Source organism: Eimeria tenella, genomic scaffold, assembly GCF_000499545.2.
Source record: "Eimeria tenella Houghton genomic scaffold, Eth_scaff196, whole genome shotgun sequence".
Lineage (NCBI taxonomy): Eukaryota > Apicomplexa > Conoidasida > Eucoccidiorida > Eimeriidae > Eimeria > Eimeria tenella.
This window is the reverse complement of record NW_013544183.1, coordinates 1-18,228: the sequence shown is the minus strand read 5'-3', so window position 1 is coordinate 18,228 and position 18,228 is coordinate 1. Positions and strand designations below refer to the sequence as shown.

The window sequence follows — 18,228 nt, the reverse complement described above, 5'->3', positions numbered from 1 at the left end:
TAAACCCTAAACCCTAAACCCTAACCTGCCATGGTGCGGATCCTCTTGGCGAGCTCAGGGTCTGCAGGTGGGGGCACAGCTTGTCTGCTGCCTAGTGCTGCTCCATAAGGAGAGACTTGTGGGGTGGTTTGGCCATAGGGGCTTGCTGCTGCTGCTGCTGCTGCTGCTGCTCCCCCTGCTGCTGCTGAGCTGCCTCCTGCTGCAGCAGCAGCAGCAGCACCAGCAGGCGAGCCGTAGGAAGAAGCAGAAGCAGGGGAAGAAAAGCCGTAGCTGTGGGGATACATTTGCTGCTGCTGGTAGGAGTAGGCCCCGGGGGTGTGCTGCTGCTGCTGCTGCATGTACTGCTGCTGCTGCTGCTGCATGTAGTGCTGCTGCTGCAGCATCATGTGGTGGTGCATCTGCTGCTGCTGCGCAGCGTCGAAGCCAGCAGAGCCGTAGCCCCCCATTTGCTGCTGCATGTACTGCTGCATTTGGTGCTGCTGCTGCTGCTGCTGCTGCTGGTACTGCTGCGGGTGCCCTCCCCCGTGGCTCCACATTTTGCTGCAGCTGCAGCAGCAGACGGGGCCTGATCTGGAAGACCACGCGTTCCCTTGAGGGTTTAGGGTTTAGGGTTTAGGGTTTAGGGTTCAGGGCTTCTCAGGCGCTGCGATCAGCGGCGGCTTGCCCCTAAGAAGCGCAAGCCATTCAGGGCCCAGGGTTTAGGGTTTAGGGTTTAGGGTTTAGGGTTTGGGGTTTAGGTTTAAATGTTGATTTTTTTTCTCTGGACGCTTTTCAGAGAGCGCCGTTGCTGCAGCGACAGCAGCAGCAGCAGCTGCTGCTGCCGCTGCTGCTGCTGCTGCTGCGCATGCAATCGGCAGCAAAGCCCCAACCCCCGACTCGACTAGGCAGCAGCCGACTGCCCCCCTGTCTCGGCCGGCGCAGCAGCAGCAGCAGCAGCAAATTTATTTTTCAGGATTTAAATTGTTTTTAGAGTGTTTAGGGTTTGCTGCCGGGTTTCCCCTGCCTCAGCAGCAGCAGCAGCAGCAACAGCAACAGCAGCAGCAGCAGCAGCAGCGCAGCAGCAGCGAAGATGATGGCCTGGCCTCGTTGCTGCGTTTGTCTCTGTCTTTGCCTGTTTTATCTTCCCCTTTGTTCTTTAGCCTTTACAATCAGAAGCCCTTCTTCCCTTCAGCCGGGAGCAGCAGCAGCAGCAGCAGCAGCAGCAAGCCCGTTGGGTGCGCCGGCGACTCCCGCAGCAGCAGCAGCAGCAGCAGCAGGCCCCGCTGCTGCTGCACGCGCCTCCTCCCCGCTGGCAGCAGCCGACTCCCCCGCCCCGGCCGCAGCCCCCAGCAGCAGCAGCGGCAGCAGCAGCGGCAGCAGCAGCAGCAGCAGCAGCAGCTACCGGGACGCGTCGTGGGTGTCTTCTTTGACTTCGAGTGTACGTACACCGGCGTTCACGGCGGAGCAGATCAAGCAGATCTTGCCGCACAGATATCCCTTTTTGTTGGTGGACAAAGTAGTGTTTTTTGAAGCTGGAAAAAGAGCTGTTGGAGTTAAAAACATTTCGAATAATGAAAACCAATTTAATGGACACTTTCCAGAACGCGCCGTCATGCCGGGGGTGCTGCAGGTGCGCGGTGTACAGACACCCGAGTTCTTGGCCCGGGGTGTATAGGCACCTCCCGTTCCTTCTTTTTGTTCTTTGTTTGAACTCAAAGGCTCGTATGTTCTTTTCAATTCTTTTTTATTCTTTTTAATCCTTTTTTACACTTTTTAATTCCCTTTGATTCTGTTTAATTCTTTTTATTCTTTTTAATTCTCTTTTCTTTTTTTCGTTTTCGATTCAAACCACTTCACCCCCTGGGGTGTATCGACAGCTCCGCCAGAGAGCTCGGCTGTCTTTTGCAGCAAAAATTCAAAAAACATTTTGAAAAACTTTCAATTCTTTCAATTCTTTCATTAATTCTTCTAATTCGTTTATGAGTTCATTTAATTCATATAATTCTTTTAATTCTTCAGTTGTTTCTTTTAATTCTTCAGTTATTTCTTTTAATTCTGCAGTTCTTTGATATCGCAGTTCTCGTTTTCTCGGGTGTACGTACAGGTCGAGGCCCTCGCCCAACTCGCCGGCGTCGTCGCTCTGCAGCCGCCGCTCTCAGACGGAAAAGGCATTTTCTTCTTCGCGGGGGCCAACGGCGTGAAGTGGAAGAAACCCGTGCTGCCGGGTAAACCCTAAATTAGGGTTTAGGGTTTAGGGTTTGGGTTTGGGGTTTGGGGGATACGCATAGGCGATAGGGATCGGGAGGGGGTTCGGGGTTTGACGCTAGGCTTTGGGGTTTATTCTTTCGGATCGTTCTTTGGGGTTTACCGTCCAGGGTTTAGGGTTTAGGGTTTAGGGTTTAGGGTTTAGGGTTTAGGGTTTAGGACAGAAGTGGCTGCTTTTGTTTCTGGCGTTTCTGTGCTGCACTCGCAATCAAGCTTTTTAATTTTAATTTTTAATTTAATTTCACCTTAAAGATTCCACAATTTAAATTTAATCCTTTCAATTTGTCTCTTCCACTTTCCGTAACACCCTTCGCGGCCACAAACCCTAAACCCTAAACCCTAAACCCTCGTTTCCAGCTGCTGCGAGCGTCTCCTCGCTCCCTACAACCTGGCGCTCTCTCCCCGACAAATTTAACTCATATAATTAATTAATTAATTAGTTATTTCTATTTATTTATATTTATTTATTTATTTATTTGTTTATTTGTTTATTTATTTGTAGGAGACTCGCTGGTGATGGAGGCCGAACTTGTGACTTGGAAAGAAAAGTTCGGAATTGCCAAATTCAAAGGCCGAGGGTTTGTAGACGGCCAGTTGGCCGTGGAGGTCGAGGAGATGACTTTCGCCTTCGGCCGCTAGGGTTTAGGGTTTAGGGTTTAGGGTTTAGGGTTTAGGGTTTGTTCCACGGGCACGATTTGAAACGCCCGAACACACTTGAAGGCTGGCCGCGCAGGCAGCAGCTAGCTAGCTAGCTAGCTAGTTAGCTAGCTAGCTGGCTAGCTAGCTAGCTAGCCAGTTAGCTAGCTAAACAGCTAGCTTGCTAGCTATCTAGCCAGCTGGCTAGATAGCTAGCTAATAACTAACTGGCGAGCTAGCTAGCTAGCTAGCTAGCTAGCTAGCTAGCTAGCTAGCCAGCTAGCTAGTTAGTTATTGGCTAGCTAGCTGCTGAGATCGCGAGCGAGTTTGAAAGCAGCAGGGAAAGAAGTGTTTTTCCCTTCGCTGCACTGGCCCAGCTAGCGAACCAGCTAGCTAGCTAGCTAGCTAGCCAGCTAGCTAGCCAGCTAGCTAGCTAGTTAGCTAGCTAGCTAGCCAGCTAGCTAGGTGGCCAGAGGCGACTGGTTGGCTGCTAATGGAGCAGCTACTTCACAATGCTTCCGAGTCCAGGGTCGCCGTAAATTCTGGGGGCGGTGAGGGTTTAGGGTTTAGGGTTTAGGGTTTAGGGTTTAGGGTTTGAATGGAACAGACCTGCACATGTTGCTGGTCGCCTTCACCACCTCCCACACTGCAGCAGCAACAATATTTTCAAGCGTTGCAACAGGCTCACCCAATTAGGGTTTAGGGTTTAGGGTTTAGGGTTTGCTGCTCAGGGCTTAGTGTTCAGCGTCAAGGGCTTGCACTTTGGGATTCGGGGTTCGGGGTGTAGGGTTTAGGGTTTGGGGTTTAGGGTTTAGGGTTTGGTGAGAAGGCAGCAGCAAATGGAGTGTTGGATTGTGAATTGGAAAGAAATAAAATAAATGAATTAAAGTAATTAAATAAATTAAATGAATTAAATAAATGAAATAACAGAAAATTTTAAATGAAACAATTAAAGGAAAGCTTTTAATTTGCTCACCTCGCATAGTTGCAGCGGTTGACGAGGTGCTGAGACACCGGAAAAAAGTTGAATAATTCATTTTTTTGATTAAATGCGAATTATTTGGATTTTAATTCATTTATTTGATTTAATTTTCAGTTTTATTCATTTATTTTGTTTTATTTTCATTTTAATTCATTTATTTTGCTTCATTTTCGCAGCTTTCCGCCGCGCCCACCTCCAGCTTCTTGCACGACTGTTCATCTTTGCAGGGGACGTCTGAGTCAAAGAAAAGAAGAAACGCGAAATAAAAAGAATTAAAATGAATTTTTATTTATTTTAAATATATTTTAATTAAAATTAAATCATTTAAAATCTATTTCAATGGAGATCTTCGACTTGTTCTGCAGGAGAAGCCTCCGACAGGCGCTGCACCTTCGCCTGTCTGTACACCCGGTGAATTCAAGTCGAAAATTCAAAAAAATGAAATTCAAAAAGATGGAATTCAAATAATTAATATTTGAAATTGAATTTTAAAAGTATAACTTGAAAATGAATTCAAAATGTTTCAGGTACCTTCATTTGCTTCGAAAGCGCCGCCACAGCTAGGAAGTGTGACCACTGGGGCTTCACGTCCGTGTCGCAAACTTCCGCCAGCTGGCAGATTGAAATGGAAATGAATTAAATTTAATGATTTTTAAGAAATAAAATAAAATAAAATAAAATAAAATGAAATAGAACGATTTAAATGGATTAAATGCGCACAAGACCCTCTGAAACACGCGAAAGGCAAGCGGATCTGCAGGAAGGACCAGCAGCTCAGGAGGAGACAGGCGCTGCATGCGCGCGGAGTGGCTTGTTGTATTTATTTTGGAATTGTTTATTTGTTTTAATTTTTAAAATGAAGTAAATGAAACAAATAAATTCAATTTTTCCTTTGGAGTGTATTTACCCTGTGGAACTGCTGCTTGATTAGCTTGACGACGTTTCGGACCAGCTGGGTCTGGGGGTCTTCGGGTGTCTGCTGAGGTTGGGAATTTGAATTGGAGTCTTTTTGAGTAATTTCACTTCAAACAAAGTTCAATGAATTGCAAATAAATAAACTTTGAATTAAAATTCAAATTTAATACAAATGGCGTTCAATTAAGTCCAAATTCAAGAAAAGTGCATACCTGCTCGCGGCCGATCCTCTGGTACTCCGCGTACACCGCAGGCCCGAAGTGGGCGGTGAGCGTTTCCTGAGTTGGGTCGTTTGCGTTTGAAAAGAGTTGCAATTTGAATTTTAAAACGCCCAAAATTATTTTTAATTTTGTTTTTCGTTTTCCGATTTCTTTCATCTTTTCGCGCCCATTTACCTTAATAAACGCCTCGTCCGCGGCGGGGAGGTCTGCGGGGCTGCGGCGCGTCGGCAGCAGCAGTGCAGCAAACGGGCAAGCTCGCCTACGCGTGGCCAAAGTCCTTCAGCATTTTTCTTTAAATTTTGCGTCAAAAAGAATAAAAAGGGAAATAAAAGTGAATTGAAAGGGGAAATTGAGAAGAAGAGGCAGAGCGGCGTGTACCTGAGGGCGGAAACGGCGGCAGCTGCTCGGAAAGCGCGAAGTTGAATTCGGGGAAAGCTGAACAAGTTTTCAATCTTTCACCTCCATACTGCTTGTCCAGACGCAGTTCAAGTTCGCGGACAACTTTGCGATAAAAAAGAACCATTTAAACGCAGTTTTGGCGAAGATCGGCGGCAGTTCAACTTGGGGCTGCACTTACGTGGGAAGGGCAGCGGCGCGCCCGCAGCCGGCTCCCAAGTCCGCAGAGCCCCCAAAAGCAACACTAAAAGCACTTTTGCGTTCATTTAAACCAAAAACGACAAAGAAATTCACCAAATTGATTGAAGTGGCAGCAGCGAGGAAAGCTGCAGCAGCAGCTGCAGCAGCGGCTGCGCGCCGAGCTGCCTATACACCCCAGCGCTCACGCCAGATCCGCAGCTTCCTTCGGCAGCAGCGCAGCACTTTCTTCCGTTTCTGCAAATAATTGGCAATCAGCAGCAAATATTTGCATTTAATTCATTCATTTCGTTTATTTTCTTCTTATTTTCTCTTTATTTGGTCTTTATTTCTTTCAAATCGCAAAATCGCAGCGCTATTTCAAACACGCTTTCCACCTCACCTTCCTCCTGGCCAAACAGATCCTTCAAACTGAACAGCAGCCGCGGCGCCCCCACAGGGCTGGCCGGACCTGCTGCTGCTGCTGCTGCTACTGCAGCACGAAGATAAGCCTTTCTGCAGTCCAGCGCAGCAACAGCAGCAGCAGCAGCAGCACCAGCAAATGGCGACGACTCAAAAGCCTAACTTCCGCGGGGCCGAGCGCCTCCCAGAACCCCAAACCCTAAACCCTAAACCCTAAACCCTAATTGGCAGCATTTTAAAGGCCGAGAGGCCGCACATTTGCCCCGAACTCACCTGCATGCAACAGCAGCAATTAGAAGACTGACGATCATCACCATAATTGAAAAAAAGTGACAAAGTGCTGCTGTTGCTGCTACAGTCCGCAGAGCAGCAGCAGCAACGGCTTCCGCCGGGCGGCCCCACAGAAACCTCATTGCCACGTTTTGGCTGATGTCTGCAGCAGCAAACACAGCAGCAGCAGCAACAGCAGTGGCAGCAGCAGCAACAATAATAGCAGCAGCAGCAACAGCAATAGCAGCAGCAATAGCAGCAGCAGCAGCTGCAACAGCAATAGCAGAAGCAGCAATAGCAGCAGCAGGCATGCAGCCCGTAGCTTCAGAAACGCTACCCGCAGCAGCAGCCGCACCAGTCACAGCAAACGTAGCAGCAACAGCTGCAGCAGCAGCAGCAGCAGAAGCAAAAACAGTAGCAGCAGCAGCAGCAGCAGCAGCTGGAAAGCTTACGCCGGGCGAGTTGTGTACAAAATGCGGGAATTGCATGCAGCAGAACTGGGCCTTGGATGATCTGAAGAGACAAGCGCAAAGCTAAACCCTAAACCCTAAACCCTAAACCCTTGGTTTACACGGAGCCTGCCGCAGCAGCAGCAGCTCCGCCTAGAAATAAATATCACAAAAACTAAATCAAAATATATTTAATTATTTATGTAACAGAGTATTTTATAAGAGAGATAATTAATATTATTTAAATGCATATTTAATGTTATTTATACTTATAAAGACAGATAATGCACACGCAGCAGCCGCAGCGACTGCTGCAGCAGCAGCAGCAGCAGCTGCTGCTGCTGCTGCTGCTGCTAGCAGCAAGTTCAAAAGGATTTATTCTTTGGTGAAATGCGGGCGCGAATCAATGGGCGCATGTGTGTACATACACTTGAGCAGCACAAACTGAAAATAAAAAATGAAGTAAAAATGAAATAAAAAAGAAACAAAAATGCATGCAAGGCTTCATGCAGAATTAAATAAAAGGCCATATTATTATAAAGTTTCTAATTTAAATACTTTTAAATTACTTTATCTGACGGGAACAAACGCTGCTGCTGTGCGGTGTACGTACACCTGGCGGCTCTCACCTGAATAAAGCTGCTTCCTCCGGTCTTGCTGCTGCTGCTGCTGCTGCTGCTGCTGCTTACATTGCATGCAATCAGTGCTGCAGTGAGTATTTGGCTGGGCAACTCGTACCCTCCGTGAAAGACACAAAAGGACCAAAGGGCCCCCAGCCGCTGCGCCTCCTGGGGGGCCCCCTGGGGGCCCCCCTGGGGGCCCCCCGGGGGGCCCCCAGGGGGCCCCCCGGCGAGTTGGCCGGCGAGGCGGAAAGCATCATGTGTGCCAGTTGCCTGCGAAAAAGAACTGAATTAAATAATTAAGAAACAAATGAATTAAAACTAATAAAAACAAATTAAATGAATGAATTAAATGAACCAAATGCGCCAATTCGACGAGATCGCCGACAGCGGATTTGAAGGCATGCAGACAGCTGACGCGCGCAGCTGTACATACACCTCAGAAACGAAAACGCGAGGGCCGCCAAATTCATTTTTTGTTGAAATAAAAACAAGAATAAAAACAGAAAAGAAAGAAACAAAGTAGTAAACAATTTAATTCACTTTTTATTGAAACAAAAATAAAAATAAAAAGAAAGAAAAGACGACAAGGGCTCGCAGCCGAGAGCACTCAGTGCCGGGGCTTGTGGAGAACGGACATTGGGGAGTAAAACTTCGATTTAAGTGAATAAAAATAAATAAATAAAAATAAACAATAAAAATAAATAATAAATAAATAAATAAAACAATTGGCTGCAGCTCACGAGGGAAAAGGTGTTGGCGGCGAGTGCGGTGTAGAAGAGCAGCAGGCTGCTAGGGTGTACGTACACCTTGTGCCGCAGCTGGAAAGCAGCAGCAAATTTGAAAAGCTCCTGCAGCAAAGCTGTCAGCAGCAGGGAGTCCAGCAGGGCCCAGAGGAGGAAGCCGGGCCTCACGAGGCTGAGGACTCCTGCTGCTGCTGCTGGCGCTGTTGCTGCTGCTGCAGCAGAAGCAGCAGCAGCAGCAGCAACGTCCAGCAGGCTCACCACTAGCAGCCAGCCCTGCCGCAGCAGCGGCAGCAGCAGCAAAAAGGGGATTATCACGCAGAGCGCCGAAAGGACAACAAGGAGGCTCTGCAGAAGAGCAAAACAATTAAAACAATTAACTTAATTAATTTAATTAAATAATTTAATTTAATTAAATAACTTAATCTAATTAAACATATTAATTTATTTAATTAATTAAATTATCAAAACCATTTTGTTCACTTCACCTGCTTCAGCGTCGAGCCCTTTCCAAAGACCTGCAAGCCGCAGCAGCAGCAACACAGCCGCCACATCGACGAGGGTTTAGGGTTTAGGGTTTAGGGTTTAGGGTTTAGGGTTTGGGGGTACCTTGTAGAGAATGGCGAGGGCCACGAGGTTCGGGAGTGCTGCTGCTGCTGGCAGCAGCGCAGCAGGAACTTTGAGAGAAAGGCAGCAGCAAAAATAAATTGAAATAAAATAAATAAATAAATAAACAAGACAAGAAGTGGTGCAGCGCCCTGTGCAGAACCGCGGCTTCGGGGCTGCAGCAGCAGCAGCAGCAGCAGCAGCAGCAGCAGCGGGGGGCACAGCTGTCTGCTCCATTGCAAACGCTGCTGCTGCTGCTGCTGCCGCTGATGCTGCGCTTCCTGTCGCTGCAGGAGCTGCTGCTGCTGCTGCTCTGTCTTCGGCGAAGCTGCTGCTGCTGCCGCTGCTGCTGCTGCTGCACCTCCTCCTCTGTCTCTGCTGCTGCACTCAACAGTTGCTGTTTTCTGATGGTGTTACTGCTGCTGCTGCTGTATTTGTCTCTCCCGCTCCTGCTGCTGTAGCTGCTGCTCTTTCCTGCGCGTGGTCTTTGCTGCTGCTGCTTAGCAGCCCCTGTTTGTCGTTCTGCTGCTGCTGCTGCTGCTGCCGCTGCTGCTGTCTCCTGCCCTTTTCGTTTGCTGCTGCTCCTCAGCAGCACGGCGCAGCCAGGGCATTGGACCTTTTTTGTTTATTAAGAAGATTTTTTTGATTTATGGATTTAATTTAATTTCGAGAAAAGTAAAAGAGGCGAAGAGCTGCTGATGCTGCTGCTGCTGCTGCTGCTGCTCGTGGAGTTGGTCTGCTGCTGCAGCTGCAGCGGAAGGAAGAGACTGAAGTCTTGCAGAATTAGAAAATGAAATAAAAAAGAAATTAACTAAAATTAAAAAAAGATAATTCCGAAGACAAGCCAAGACAGCAGCAGCAAACGCATGCAAGTCTGCTGCTAGGGCCCCACACGGCGGCGGTGGCCCCCAGCTGCGCAGCCGCCGAGCTGGAGAGTCAGATTTAAATTTGATTTATTTTAAATTAAAAACTTAATTTTTGAATTTCGTTTTAATTGTTATTAAAATTAAATTCAAAAACTCACCCCCGGGGGCGGAGGCGGGGGCTGCAGCTGGCTGCAGCCGGTGCCGACGAGAGACTTGGAGGCAGTTCGCGGGAGTTCGTCTGAATTTGCGTTTTTATTTTTTGAATTAAAATTAAACAGTAAATTAATTCAATTAAAAGTGAAAATAGAAGAATTCATCCGCGAGAAAGACGAGCCAGGACTTGAACCACTGGTGCGGCGACGAGTTCTTGAATTGCAAGTGAGACTCGACCGGTGGCGCTCCCGAAAAGCACGAAAACTTCGCAGCTGACTCTGTCTTAGTTTTATTCTTTTCAAAAAATGCACAAATCCAAAATAATTGAATTTTATTTCCCTTTTTGTGCACTTAAATCCCCGTTTCCCTCGCCCGTTCGTTGGCTCGCGGCCGTTTCTGTGCTGCTCTGCTGCGCCAGCGTGGAATCTGCAAAAGATGCATGATGTATTCCCTTCCTCTAAAAGCCTCATTTATCATTTAGTTTTGTGTGATTACTTGAAAGGACTTGAGATCGCAGTGTGTTCTTCAAAAAAGAATATCTGAACGCCTGCGCTCTTCCTTTTGGAAGTTGCAATGCCGCGGCGCTGGGGTGTATGCGCAGCTCTGGCGAGGCGCGCCGCGTGATCCTGTCACTTTGGAAGTCCGAACGAGGCCACAAATCATAATATCGATTCATATTATTTATTTGATTTATTCTTTTCCTTTTTGGCGCGAAAATGCAAACATTTACGGCGGATCACCGCCCGACGAAGGCGGTGTCACGCGACGCGATCCGCGACCCGGAACACCGGAAAGCGTTCCGATTTGAGCATTTCAACGCCATGCAGAGCGCCTGCTTCGACGCGCTTTACAATTCCGACACAAATTACGTAATTTCAGCCCCCACGGGGTCCGGAAAAACCGTAAGTGGAATTTATTTTCGCCTTCCACTCCAGCCCAGTGCGCCGCCCCGACAGGTCCTCTTCGAGCTCGCGATCCTGCGCCTGCTGGAGCGCCGCAGCGCCCAAGAGCGCAGCGAGAAGCAAAGAGTCATTTGCCTGTGCCCCACGAAGGCCCTCTGTGCAGAAAGGTGGGCCTAATCCGCAGTCTTGAAGCAATTCAATAATTCAATTGCTGCATGCATGCAGGCATGCATGCATGCATGCATGCATGCAACTATTCAATAATGTGCTTTTGGCTGTGGCTGATTGTGCGGGTTTTCAGAGCTCGAGAATGGTCCGATCGTCTGGGGCCTCTGGGCATGTTTTGCTTCGAGTGGGTCTCCTCGTTTGCTGCTGCAGCGCAGCAGCAGCTGCATTCAACTCTGCTGCTGCTGCCGCAGCAGCAGCAGCAGCAGATGAACTCAACTTTGCTTCCCAGGCTCACCGCCGACACTCTGGAGTCCCCGCAGGCGCTGCCGCGCGCGCTAGCCGCTGCAGACATCATTGTGGCCACCCGTGAGTGCAGCAGCAGCAGCAGCAGCAGCAGCAGCAAATAGTGTTGCTGCAGCAGAAAAGCTCGACTCTGTCTCCCGCCTGCTGCTCTCTGAAGAACCTTTTGCTGCTTCTCTCGGACTCGTTTGCATCGACGAAGTCCATTTGCTTAACATGCCCCGCCGCGGCCCTGTGCTCGTGCGCCCAAACCCTAAACCCTAAACCCTAAACCCTAAACCCTAAACCCTAAGGCCTCTTGCTGCTGCTGCTGCTCCCAGCTGCAGCAGCGGGATCAAGCAAAAGCTGCCCTCATCCTCTGCTGCTGCTGCTGCTGCTGCTGCTGCTGCTGCATGCTAAGCTCACCAATTGCTTTGCCGATTCAGGAAGCCGTGGTCGCGAGGCTGCTGCTGCTGCACCGCAGCTCCACAAGGGGCCCCCCGGGGGGCCCCCGGGGGGGCCCCCCGGGGGGCCCCCCTCGATTTGTTGCAGTGTCTGCCACTGTGGGGAATGTGCAGCAGCTGTCGGAGTGGCTGTGCGGCTGCTGCTGCAGCTTCAGCAGCAGCTACCGGCCGGTGGAGCTGCAGTGTGAAGTGCTGGGCTTTTACCGGGGCCCCATGAACGGATTTTTGGTGGGTCTTTTTCCCTAAGGGGCCCCCCGGGGCCCCGGGGGCCCCCGGGGCCCCCGGGGGCCCCCGAGGCTGCGGAAAAAGGGTTTAATTGGCAGTTTTGGAACAGTTTGAACGCAGTCTGGACAAGAAAGTCCCCGAAGTCCTCAAGGCCCACAGCCAGGGCCGCCCCGCCCTCGTTTTCTGCGTCACCAAAAAGGGCTGCGAAAATGCCTGCGAGGCCCTCGCGCAGGCGGGGCTGCTGCTGGTCAGCAGCAGCAAGCAGCAGCAGTGAGCCTGCTGCTGCTGCTGCTGCTGCTGCTGCTGCTGCTGCTGGCGCTGCTGATTGTGTGATGGTGGTGATGGTGATGGTCATGGTGGTGATGGTGATGGTGATGATGATGATGGTGATCGTGATGGTGACGATAATGAGGATGGTGCTGCTGCTGTTGCTGTTGCTGCTGCTGTTGCTGTTGCTGCTGCTGCTGCTGCTGGGGATTGTGCTGTTGCTGCTGTGTATGTGGGATATAGGATCATCTTTGCATGCATTTGGATAAGATGTCCATGAAGTATTGAAATAAGAGAATATTTGAGTAAGAATTTTATATTTTTAATGAATGGCTTTTTTGCTGCAGAGAGCTGGAGAAGCTGGCGAAAATAATGGACTCCAAATATGCGAAATATATTCGAAGAGGAATTTGTGTGCACCACTCGGCGCTGCAGCAGCAGCAGCGAGCAGCAGTGGAGAGCCAGTTCTTGCAGGTTTGCTGCTGCTGCTGCTGCTGCTGCTGGGGCTATATTTGTCAATTAAAGCTTTATTATTCTAATATTTTATTTAGTTCTTTATTTAATTATTTATTTAATTCATTTTTTCATCTTTGCTGCACTTCGCAGGAAAACGTTCGAGTGCTCTGCACCACCAGCACTCTGGCCCAGGGAGTCAATCTGCCGGCGAGGTGAGCAGCAGAGGAAGCAAAACTGGAAATGAAAATTAAACAATAAATAAATAAAAAGAAATAAACAAATAAATAACAATAAATGAAAACAATTAAATGAAGCTGAAACAGCAGCTGAACAGCCGCAGGAGTTATTTCCTATTTATTTGAACGAGCAGTTGCAGAGAGAATCCGCAGCTTAAAACCAGCAAAAGACGAAAACAAAAATGAAATGAATTTATTTATTCATTTACTTATTTATTTATTTATTTATTTGTTCAAACTTTTGATTTTGCTTTGTTTGCAGACTTTGCATAATCAAGAGCACCTTCGCCTACAAAGAAGGCGTCTACAGGGAATACGACGACATTGAAATGCTGCAGATGATCGGTGGGCGACTGCGCGGTTTGAAGTGGAAACTAAAGTTAAAATGAGCTTTAAAAGGATAAAAAAGAATATTTTGAACTTTTAATTCTTTTTATTTTCTTTTTTTCCGCAGGAAGAGCCGGAAGACCCCAGTTCGACTCCTGCGGAGTCGCGGTGATCATGACGAGCGAAGAGAGCTGCGGGCGGTGGAGGCAGCTGTCTTCGGGTGTACAGACAGTCAATTCCAAGTTGAAATTCGAATTTATTGAACATTTAAATGCCGAAGTCTTTCTCGGAACTGTGGGAAGTCTGCAGGAGGCCACGGACTGGTTCGACGCCACCTTCTGGGGGGTTCAGACGCGCGCAGCAGCAGCAGCAGCAGCAGCAAACCAAGCAGCAGCAGCAGCAGCAGCAGCAGCAGCCACACACGCTGCACACCAGTACATCAAACAGGAACTCGACAAATTAGGTAAACCTCTTCTAGTCTCCCCTGGCGGACGGGCAGCAGCGGCAGCCACCACAGCAGCAAACCCTAAACCCTAAACCCTAAACCCTAGGCTGTAAACTGCACAAAATCCCGCCGCCTCCTCCGCAGCTGCTGCCCATGTTCTAGTTAATTCGAATTAGTTGTTAGTTGAATTAGTCTTTTGAATTATTAAATCTAATAAAAGCTTCTGTTGTCTTTGAATACAAACCTTTTTTGCTTTTTGCTGCTGCAGTTTCGCTGGGGCTGCTGCTGCTGAGCAGCTCGCAGCAGCTGTGCTGCAGCGCAGCAGGAGCAGCAATGGCGCGCTGCAGCACGAAGCTGGAGACTATGATTTCATTCTTGGCTGCGGGTCCGTCCTCAACCCCTGCTCCTGCTGCTGCTGCAGCTGCTGCTGCTGCTGCTGCTGCAGCAGCAAAGTGAATTCAAATCAAATGCAGATCTGGACTCTCTGGAAAAAATGGAAACTCAAGATCTCCTCAGAGCCCTTCTGGAGCTGCTGGCAGCAGCAGCAGAATTCAAAGAGCTTCCTCCCAAACGGGTAACAAATAATTAATTAATTTGATTAAATTAAATAATTAAATTAATTTTTTATTTGATTTAATTTAATTGATTAACTAATTAATTAGCCAATTAATTCAATTCAATAAAGTGGGAATATGGCGGAAAGAAAGCAGCCCACCGCCACTTCCCCAGCTAGCTGGCTAGCTAGCTAGCTAGCTAGCTAGCTAGCTAGCCAGCCAGCTAGCTCTCTAGCTAGCTAGCCACTTATTCAGCCAGCTGTTCACCTAGCTCAAAACAGCTAGCTAGCTAGCTAGCCAGCTAGCTAGCTAGCTAGCGAGCCAGCTGTTAAGCCAGCTAGCTAGCTAGCTAGCGAGCTAGCTGTTAAGCCAGCTAGCTAGCTAGCTAGCGAGCTAGCTGTTAAGCCGGCTAGCTAGCTAGCTAGCGAGCCGTTCAAAAGGGATAAAAACTTTTAATTCAGGAGCAGAAGCGTCCGTTGCGCGAGGTGTCTAGACACCCGAAGATGAAGTGGGCGCTGAAAGAAAGCGGAATTACTTCAAAAGAAAAATCTTTTGTTTTAATGCAAGCAGCACTTTGCGGCCTTCGAGTGGAACAGGTAATTAAATAATTTGTTTTGATTTTAATTGTTTTAATTGAAGTCGAGTCGTTTGAAAACGCATGCGCAGAAAGTGAATAAAAACAAACAAGTGATTAATTAATTAGTTAACTATTAATTGATTATTAATTAAGTATTAATAAACTTATTATTTCATTTATTTATTTATTTATTTATTTATTTATCTATTTTTTGTCTTCAGTGGGAGCTGGAGTCTCAGAAGTTCAGTTTTGCGAAGATCGGGGGTGCGCGTGAAGTTGCAAAAATGCACTTTTTGAATTTTTATTTTTCTTTTTTAAACTGATTCATTTTAATTAATTTAATTCAACTTATTTATTTATTTATTATTTATTTATCTATTTATTTATTTACTTATTTATTTATTTATTTTCATTTATTTATTTTTATTTATCTTTTTATTTATCCAGAACGGCTGTCGCGGTGTATGCAGGAGTGCGCGCTGGCGAAGCAGAAAGGGAAGATCTACAGCTGGTGAGTTGTGCACTTTAATTCTTTTATTGTTTATTTATTTATTAATTTATTGTTTATTATTTATTTATTTATTTATTTGTTTATTCATTTATTTATTATTTATTTCTTTATTGATTTATTTTATTATTTGCTGCAGTCTGCAGCTGCTTTCCCGCAGCCTCCGAACCCGAATTCCTTGGGACGCCACGGAGCAGCTGACGCAGCTGCCGGGTCAGTTCGAATAATTAAATCTTTTTAAATTAATTTAAATAAATTAAAATTAAAATTAAAATTAAAAGTGAAATTGAAGTTAGAATTAAAATTAAATTAAATAATTGCTGCCAACAACCTGGCGGCAGCAGCAGCGCAGCAGCAGCGACTGCAGCGCCGGAAGCAGCAGCAGCAGCAGCAACACGCAGCGAGCAGCACGCAGACACCGCTGCATTAATTTCCCATTTAATGAATTGAAGGATTTCTTTCTGCTGCACGTTCATTCCCTTTTCAATTTATTTAATTATTTATTTGTTTAATTAATTAAGTAGTTTATTTGTTTATTTATTTATTTATTTTTTTATTTTCCTGCTGCAGGCATTGGCGACCGGATGTCTGCGCAGCTGCGCGCCAGCAACATTTGCACTTTGGACGAATTTGCTGCTGCTCCTGCTGCAGCAGTTGCTGCTGCAGTTGCTGCAGCAGCTGCTGCTGGTCAAGGGAGGGGTTTAAGGCTGGAGTCACTCCTAGTAGGCTTCCTAATTTAATTAAATTAATTAAACTAAATGAATCGAATAAATTAAATTAATTAAATTGATCACATTAATTGAATTTGAAATGCAAAAATGAATTTGTCATTTGCTGCTGCAGCAACTCCAAAGGACTTGTGCTGCTCTCCCGAGGCTCATTTTGAGTCTGCAGCAAAAGGGGGAAATTGGCAGAATATCTTTGCTGCTGTTTACGCTGCAGTAAGTTGGCCATTTCAGATTAAATTAACTAAATAATCAGTTTAATTTAATTTAATTTAATTTAATTTAATTAATTTATTTGTTTATCTTTAATTCCATTTTCTTATTCACTCAATGCTGCTGCCTCTGCTGCAGAGATGAAGCAGGGGGGCCCCCGGGAGCGACCCCCAGCGAGGCCCCGCCTGCAGCAGCAGCAGCAGCAGCAGCAGCAGCAGCAGCAGCACCTAGGATTTCCTATCAAATCATTTGCTACTCAGAAGGCGGGGGAGTTCATTTAACTCGAAGAGTCTTCGCGACTTCTTTGCAAGACCGCCAAGACTTGTATTTCAAAATGCCAAAAGCTGCTGCTGTCACTTGTGTTGCGGTAAGCCGCTGCTGCTGCTGCTGCTGCTGCTGCTGCTGCTACTACTACTAGTACTCTCCCTCCACTGTCCCGGTTTGCTGCTCTCAGCTTTGCAGAGAGTTCGTGGGGCTTGACGTCAAGGAAGAAATGGCTGTCAAATGCCCTGCAGCAGCCACCGCTGCTGCTGCTGCTGCTGCAGTGCCGCGGCCCCTCGTCGATTTGCTGCAGCAGCGACCCCAATTCGCTGCAGGCGCCCAAAGCCAGATTGCTTCCAACAGCTCTTCTGCTGCTGCTGCTGCTGCTGCTGCTGATTGTCCCAGGCGTGGACACGTTGCAGCAAGCCACTGCAGCAGCAGCAGCAGCAACAGTAGCTGCAATAAGGCCCCTGCAAGGGGAGGGATGCCAAACCCTGCAGCAGCAGCAACAGCAGCAGCAACGCACGGCATGGCTGCTGCTTCTGAGGCCTATAAACAGCAGCAAACCGCCAAAAAGAGTTCAGCTTTTTCATGTGCCAGTTTAATTGCTGCTGAAGAAAGCATGGAGGCCTTCGCCTTTACGCAGGGCCCAGCAGCACCCAGCAGCTGCTGCAGTGGCGTCCCTGCTGCTGCTGCTGCTGCTGCAGCACCAGCGGTCTGCCACGACACAGAAGACTCACCGGCAGCAGCAGCAGCAACAGCAGCAGCAGCAGCAGCAGAGGTTGCTGCCGGGGAGCAGCAGCAGGGAGGGGAGCGCAGCAAGAGGAGCTGGGGGGCCCCCCTTGAAGGGGAGGGGCCCCCCAGCAAAATGCTGCCGCGCTCTCTTGCGACTTTGCGCAGCAAGACTGCTGGGGAGTCTGGAAGCAAGGAGTGTCGGAGGAAAATGGAGTTGTTTTTGGGTTCTTTGGACCTGTAAAGGAGCAGTTTAGAGAAATAATGAAATTAAAAACAAAAAGAAGAAGAAAAATGAACAAAAAGGCCGAAAAAAGAAGACAAATAAACTGAAATTGAAAGTTTCCAGCTTGTTCTCCGGGCGCGTCGATGCCGTACAGCTCCAGCTGGGGTGTACAGACACCCCAGACTCACCAGATCTGCGCAAGTCAATTCGGAAGAATCGAAAGCAATTCATTTAAATAAACGTTTCAAATTAATTAGACGAATTAATTTTAATAAATACTTCAAATCAAGTCGACAAAGCAAAGAAAACTGGCGCGAAGTGCTGCAGCTCTGGGCGCCTCCGCTCGCAGCCGACAGGTTCTGCTGCTGCTGCAGCTCTGAGCCCGAAGCAGCAGCAAAAGTTAATCCTTTAAATTTCTCTCTCTGTTCATTTTTGATTAATTAATTTCTTATTTTTATTTATTTGCTGCTGAAGTTCTACTTTTCTGCTGCGCGCCTCGCCGCATGCAGCAGCAGCAGCAGCAGCAGCCAGAGAGTCTCAGCGGGAGGCCCCGGCTGAGCTAGGCCCTGCTGCTGCTGCTGCTGCAGCAAATGGGAGAAGCAAATTGAGTTTTAAGAAGACAAAAGACTTATACGCAGCAATTAACTCCAAAAGCTGCTGCTGCGGCTTTAGGCAGCAGAACTCGCTTGCTGCATCGCGTCGACTGCTGCTGCTGCTGCTGCTGCTGCGCCTTTCGTCATTTCCCAAGCAACCTCCCCTGTTTTTTTCTGTTCTTTCTCCATTTCCCCCCAGCTGCTCGATCCCTCTCTCGCGCTGCTGCTGCTGCTGCTGCTGCAGCAGGGGGCCCCATGGCTGCTGCAGCGCGGGGGGCCCCCCTGAGGGCCCCCGAAGCTGCTGCACAGGGCTGGAGGGCCACAGCGCGGCCAGGGCCCTGGGGAGGCCACTTTGGGGCCTGCAGGTCC

General features: G+C 48.0%; 4 protein-coding genes across 4 annotated transcripts; 2 read left to right on the top strand and 2 right to left on the bottom strand.

Annotated features, from left to right (window-relative positions):
* Positions 1–20: 20 nt before the first annotated feature.
* On the bottom strand, positions 21–536 carry ETH_00029805 (uncharacterized protein; the record flags this gene model as incomplete). Its single annotated transcript, XM_013379295.1, has 1 exon — positions 21–536. The coding sequence occupies one exon, from the start codon at positions 534–536 to the stop codon at positions 21–23; it is 516 nt and encodes a 171-aa protein (XP_013234749.1).
* A 533-nt stretch (positions 537–1,069) lies between these two features.
* On the top strand, positions 1,070–2,883 carry ETH_00029800 ((3R)-hydroxymyristoyl ACP dehydrase, putative; the record flags this gene model as incomplete). Its single annotated transcript, XM_013379294.1, has 3 exons — positions 1,070–1,609; positions 2,084–2,204; positions 2,747–2,883. 3 exons carry the CDS (start codon positions 1,070–1,072, stop codon positions 2,881–2,883), a joined length of 798 nt encoding a protein of 265 aa, XP_013234748.1.
* A 1,129-nt stretch (positions 2,884–4,012) lies between these two features.
* Positions 4,013–8,919, bottom strand: ETH_00029795 (uncharacterized protein; the record flags this gene model as incomplete). Its single annotated transcript, XM_013379293.1, has 12 exons — positions 4,013–4,096; positions 4,394–4,474; positions 4,770–4,838; positions 4,990–5,212; positions 5,781–5,829; positions 5,975–6,087; positions 6,268–6,427; positions 6,717–6,777; positions 7,343–7,606; positions 8,077–8,424; positions 8,565–8,594; positions 8,686–8,919. The coding sequence occupies 12 exons, from the start codon at positions 8,917–8,919 to the stop codon at positions 4,013–4,015; spliced, it is 1,716 nt and encodes a 571-aa protein (XP_013234747.1).
* Positions 8,920–10,417: 1,498 nt separating this feature from the next.
* Positions 10,418–17,284, top strand: ETH_00029790 (uncharacterized protein; the record flags this gene model as incomplete). The annotated part of the gene is made up of 15 exons (XM_013379292.1): positions 10,418–10,770; positions 10,905–11,137; positions 11,497–11,698; positions 11,849–12,155; positions 12,613–12,674; positions 12,961–13,043; positions 13,153–13,488; positions 13,944–14,044; positions 14,486–14,620; positions 15,072–15,112; positions 15,249–15,322; positions 15,680–15,831; positions 15,953–16,050; positions 16,186–16,414; positions 16,502–17,284. The coding sequence occupies 15 exons, from the start codon at positions 10,418–10,420 to the stop codon at positions 17,282–17,284; spliced, it is 3,189 nt and encodes a 1,062-aa protein (XP_013234746.1).
* Positions 17,285–18,228: the final 944 nt, after the last annotated feature.